This window comes from Phascolarctos cinereus, unplaced genomic scaffold (assembly GCF_003287225.1).
Source record: "Phascolarctos cinereus isolate Bilbo 61053 unplaced genomic scaffold, phaCin_HiC Scaffold_4;HRSCAF=312, whole genome shotgun sequence".
Taxonomy (NCBI): Eukaryota; Metazoa; Chordata; class Mammalia; order Diprotodontia; family Phascolarctidae; genus Phascolarctos; species Phascolarctos cinereus.
Window position 1 is genome coordinate 350,534,958 of NW_027555847.1, and position 6,000 is coordinate 350,540,957.

General features: G+C 42.0%; 1 protein-coding gene across 4 annotated transcripts in view; it reads left to right on the top strand.

Annotated features, from left to right (window-relative positions):
* MROH2B (maestro heat like repeat family member 2B) overlaps positions 1-5,277 on the top strand; it is an 87,556-nt gene extending 82,279 nt beyond the window's left edge. For 2 of the 4 annotated variants that reach the window (XM_020996294.2, XM_020996301.2), the window contains 3 exons: positions 129-231; positions 2,461-2,526; positions 4,771-5,277. In XM_020996294.2, coding sequence (XP_020851953.1) covers positions 129-231; positions 2,461-2,526; positions 4,771-4,877 — 276 coding nt within the window. In that variant the 3' untranslated portion in view covers positions 4,878-5,277. The remainder of the gene's footprint in view (positions 1-128; positions 232-2,460; positions 2,527-4,770) is intronic. The other 2 variants (XM_020996312.2, XM_020996297.2) reach the window with 1 other exon arrangement.
* Positions 5,278-6,000: the final 723 nt, after the last annotated feature.

Consider the following 6,000-nt stretch of genomic DNA (forward strand, 5'->3'; position numbering starts at 1 on the left):
GGGAGCTATATAAGGATTCTCTTATTTCCTTACTCTCTTTTAAATCTTTATTTGTAGCACTTGTGAGAGGAAGAGAGCCAATTAATCTCTCTTCCAGATACTACTAGTTCAATGTTCATTTCTTCTAGGCAAAGAAGAACCAGGACCTGCTATGGATCCTACACACACACACATTTGCCTACTTCAACAGTTCCTGGGAAGGGATCCGAAGTGGTGCAGCCAAACTAACAGGTCAGGTCAAGCCTCTTCTATCCCTCTCATGTCTCACCTGCTTTTCCTGGTGTCTGTCTCAGTGAAACCCCAGTGTGATAAAGAGATCTTATCCCAGAAAAATGGGCAAAATCTCCTTTCCCCACAAAGAGATCCTGGTTGTCTCCCTTTATGGGTACCTTTTGTGTATCCCCAAGTCAGAGAATCCCAGAACCTTAGAGCTGGAAAGGACCCTGGAGTCAGCTTACTCCAACCTCGAACAAGAATCGCCATTGTATCACAGTGTACCTGACAGTCGCTGACCTGTCTTTGCTTGAAAATTGCCAATGATGGAAGCAGCTAGGTGGTGCAGTGGACAGAGTTCTGGCCTTGGAGTCAGGAAGACCTGAGTTCAAATCTGGCCTCAGACACTTGACACTTACTAGCTCTGTGAGACCTTGGGCAAGTCACTTAACCCTGATTGCCTCACTAGAAAATTGTCAATGATGGGCAACTCTTGAAGACAGCACATTCCTCTTTGGGCTGGCTCCAATGATTAGGAAAGCTTTCCTACATCAAAACTAAAACTGTACTTATGTACTTTCCCCCCATCATTTGAAAATGCCTTCCCTCAAAAGGACTTGTTTCTTAGATTATAACTCAAATGTGCATATTTGTTCTTATTTCCCAGCATAAACTCCAAGTTCAATTTAGATCTTTCTCTTCACTGTCCTTCTGACATACCAGGCTCATTGCAATCTCCCTGACTTTATTCATGTTGCCCATACACACACAAACCCTCCTACAAGCCAAAATGCCTTCTTTCTTAAGACCTCCGCTCTCAGTTATGGAAAGAGCCCTATCGAGGAAACCTAGAAGGTACCTAGGTATCATCCTCTGCTCCTCACGCATACCCCTCACATCTAATCTACTGCCGAGTCTTGTTGATTCTTCCCTTTAGTTATGAGGTGCATCTTTCCTGTGAACCCCCTTCTCTCCACGGACATGGCCACTGCCCTGGTGCGGGTCTTCATGGCTTCATGCCTGCACTATTGTGATACTCTGCTTTGCTGTCTGTGCCATGAGTCTCTGTCCACCCCAGCCCATCCTTCATTCAGCTGTCCAATTGATCTTCCCAAAGCACAGGCCTGACCATATCACCCCTATACCACCAGTCACTCCCTATCATCTTCAGGATCCCATATAAAATAAAGTTCATCACAACCTAGATCCTTTCCAACCTTTCTAGTCTTCTTATACTTTACTCCGTAGCATGCACTGTAGGATCCAGCAACACTGGCCTCTTTACTGCTCCTCAAACATGACAATTCATCTCCCAACTCTGAGAATTTTTGTTGGCTGTCACCCACGCCTGGAATATTTTCTCTCTCTCCTCATCTCTGCTTCCAGACTTCCCTGGGCTCCTTCAAGTCCCAGGATCTATCAGAAGTTTTCCTGATGCCTCTAAATGCTCATGCCTCCCCTCTGTTGATTACCTCTAATTTATCCTGTATACAGTTGGTTGATACATAGTCATTTTCATGCTTTCACCCCCATTAGACTGTAAGCTCCTTGAGAGCAGAGGCTATCTTTTGTCTGTCTTTGTATCCCTAGCACTTAGCACAATGCTTAACATGCAGCAGGCACTTAATAAATGCTTATGGACTAAGTGGAAAACTGGGTTCTCTAAGAATAACAGCATTTGTTATGTGATTGGAAAAATCGCTTAAATGACTTTGATCTCAGCTTCCTTCTCTGTGAAATGTAGGGAATGATCTTTTCAGGGTCTTTGCTGGTCCTAAGATTCTGGGGTTCAAGTTCCATTTTTTTCAAGTTCCTGCTCCAATTATCCCCCAGTCCACATTGATATCTTCCTTACCTGAATTCCCACAGCATCTTTAGTTAATACTTAATTGTTCATAGGTATTAGTCTAATCTTCCCTTGCCCAACTGGCACTTGTTTGAGGACAGAGAACTTGCATTACTCTTCTTGATTGCACCCCCCCCTTACCCTTGGCACCTTGCATAGTACTAGCCATATAGAAGCCACTCAATATTTGTTGAGTGATTCCAGCTGGAGCATTCACCCTCACATCTCCTTGAAAAGGAAAGTCCAAAGTAAAAATTTGCCTTGCATGTATATAACCAATATTGTAGCTCAGTTTTTAATAAGATCCCATTTCTTCTTCCTCCTCCCCTACTACCACTCTGTTTTTAACATTTGTTACCTCTAGCAATAAAGTAAATGTTCGCTCCTCCTCTTGCATTTAGATGCCATTATTCAGAATGTGACACTTCAGTTCTTGGAGATGATGGACCAAGAGCAAGTGGACTCATGTAAGTACCAAACACAACTTTTGCCTAGCTAAGTGCTGTATCCAAAAAGGAAGCAATATTGTGCTTTCTTGAATTCTGAGTGAACCTAGAAGCTGTAAAAAGATAGCACTACTTAATGTACTCGAATCAAAGCTAAAGGATCCTTCAAGGATGAAATTTCTCAAGAACTCCAAACTCAGATTAGAGTCCAAGACCATTTACTGAGCCCCACTCCCAGTAGTCAGTGCCAACCTGCTTCTACTTTCTAAGATCTAAGGCCGGGCTTTTCTCTTCCTCATAACCCATAAACAGAGGATCCTTTCACCCACTTGCTAAAAGGTTAAGTGAGATAATGAATAAAGGTGGGATATTTAGTGTTTTTGTGATTCTAGGCAATTCACTTAACCTCTCTGATCCTCAGTTTCCTCATCTGTAGAATGGGAATAATAATAATAACACATATCTCACAGGATTGTGACAGTCAAATAAAATAATGACTACTTTGCAAACCTTAAAGTGGTGTGTCAATGTGAGTTGTAGTGACTACTAAGGAGGCAGGACATAGCATGTGAAAGACTGCCACACAGTGACCACAGTAATGTAAAGAAGAGCAATACTGAAACACTCAGATCAACACAATGCCTAGTCTCAACTCCCCAAGAATGATGATACAATCAATATGCCTACCCCAGAAAAGTGGTGGAAGATTATAGGTACAGAATGATACACCCAGAGCCAAGCATTCTTAGTGTTTTGGCTTGTTTTGTTACTCTGTACCTTCTTTTTTCTAAAAAAAAAAAAAAGGTTCTATTTGTGGGTGGAGGGAGCATAGGTTCCTACAAAAACAGGAAGAAAGGAGGAAGGGAGTGCAGCTAGGTGGCACAGTGGATGGAGCATCGGCCCTGGATTCAAGAGGACCTGCATTCAAATCCAGCCTCAGACACATAACACTTACTAGCTGTGTGACCCTGGGCAAGTCATTTAACCTCATTGCCTACCCAAAACAAACAAACAAACAAACAAAAACAGGAAAGGAGAGAGGGAGAGAGAGAAGGAAAGAAAAACTGAAGGAAGAAAAAGGTATGAAGAGAGGAAGGGAAGAAGAAAAGGAGGGAAAGAAAAGGAAAGAATGGAGGAAAGAAGGGAAAAGGGAGGAAGGGAGGAAGAAAGGAAGAGGTGAGAAAAGAAGGGAAGGGGACAGCTAGGTGGCACAGTGGATAGAGCACTGGCCGTGGAGTCAGGAGGACCTGAGTTCAAATCCGGCCTCAGATCAAACACTTGACACTTACTAGCTGTGTGACCCTGGGCAAGTCACTCAACCCCTATTACCTAAAAAAAAAAAAAGAAGGGAAGAAGGGGAGGAGGGAGGGAGGAAAGTAGGAAGGAAGTAAAGAAGGGAAGAAGACAGAGCAGAGAAGGAGGAATAAAGGAAAGGAAGGAAGGAGGAGGAAAGAAAGGAGGAAAGAAGGGAGGAAGGGAGGGGAGGAGCTACACTTGGAATCAGGAAAATTTTGTGAGAGATTTTTTTATTAGTTTATTTTGATATATCAACAATCACTTCCATAAGCTTTTGAGTTTGAAATTTTTCTCTCCCCCTCCTTCCACTGCTCCCTTCCTAAGACGGTGTGCAATCTGATATAAGCTATACATAAACATTCTTATAAAGCATATTTTCACATTAATGATGTTGTAAGGAAGAATTAGAACCAATAGGAGGAACCACCAGAAAGAGGAAAGAAAACAAAAGAGGAAAAAAATAGCAAATACTATGCTTCAATCTGCATTCAAATTCCATAGTTTCTCTGGATGTGGATAGCATTTTCCATCAAGAGACCTTTGGAGATATCTTAGATCCTTGCATTGCTGAGAAGGGCTGAGTCTATCAACATTAGTCATCGCACAATGTGGCTGTTACTGTGTACAACATTCTCCTGGTTCTGCTCACTTCACTCAGCATGATTTCAAGAAAGATTTATCTCATCTCTGGTTTCCTTAGTTGAATGACCTTGTGCTTCAGTTTTCTTCATCCATAAACTAGAAATTATTCTTTCAGTACCTACCTCTAAGGGCTGCTGTGAGGAAAGTGTTTTGCAAAACTTAAAAGTATTATATAGATGTGAATTGTCATCATTAGTACCTGGGACCTGAGCTGGGGAGTGAGCCCTGCAAGGCAGCCCTGGCTGGATCTGGTTTTATGTTGCCCTTCTGATTATGATCTCTAAATGCCTCCTCATTCATTGACCTTTCCTTTTTCTTCTCTTTCAGGTCTCCAGGCGCTTAGGAAAGATCCCTGTGTCAGTGTCCAGAGAGCCGCTGAAGCTGCCATGCAGACCTTCTTGAGAAGATGTAGAGAGATAAGCAACTGTTCATAAACTGTCAGGAAATAAACTGCTGGGCTTTTTATATGAGTGAACCTAGTCTTCATCCTAATCCCTCATAACTTTGCAGAGTCCCAGGAAAGGGCTAGCATGTGAAAGCTGGGGATCTTGTCATAGTAGAAGCTTAATCCTCTTGAGATTCAGGTGCCACCATGCCAATATGACTCCTGGCACAATTAGTGCCCCCAGCATTTCATTTCTGGGGCATGTCTTTGACTCACCTGGTAGCACCTCCTTTCCCGCAAGCTTTTGTCACATTTGTCCTTGCCCCCCAGAGCTCAAATCCTAGAAAATTTCAGAAAACCCTGTAATACCAAAGCATTGTTCTTAAGGCTCACAAGTGGAAGTCATGATCATTCTCCACACATTATCTTTTCCTCTTCCATCTTTGTCCCCACTGGAGACAGCATGACCCAGATACCTTTCTCTCATTTAACAAGTAGTGTTATAATCCCTATTAATTTGCCCTAAATCTTCAGTAGCCCAAGGATTTCTGATTTTGTCATCATGAGATCTACCTACACTGACTGAGATACCAACAAAGTATAATTTAATAGAACAGATTTGCCTGGGACAGAGAGGTCAATCAATTTTCCAAGATAAATCTTATTTGTTTTGAACAAGCTTAGTAAGTAACAGGATTTGAACTCATATCTTCCTGACTACAAAGTCGGGTATATCATTCTCTCTCTTCTCAGATGTAATTTATAAGCTAAGATTTATCACTTGTTTTTTGTGAAAGAAACTTTTTGCTCTAAAAGTCATTCAGTAAGCATTTATTGAGTTCCTCCTGTGTGCCAGGCACTGTAATAAGTACTGGGGGTACAAAACAAGGGAAAAGACAATCTCTGTTCTCAAGGACCTCACAGTCTAGTAGACCTCCTTTTCATTTGCATCCCAAAACTTCTGCCCTCTTTATAATCTACAGCTTGGTAAGGGATTTTTTTAGGGGGAGAGGGGTTGTTTTTACCTTTTCTATTCCTCCAAGACTATAATCTTTCCTCTACTCCTCACCAACCATCATTGATGATTGCTTTCCTATGTTGTCCTAATGTCCTTCCTAGACACTATTACTAGCTTGAACCCCACCTAATTATCCAGCCCTGGAAATATGTTT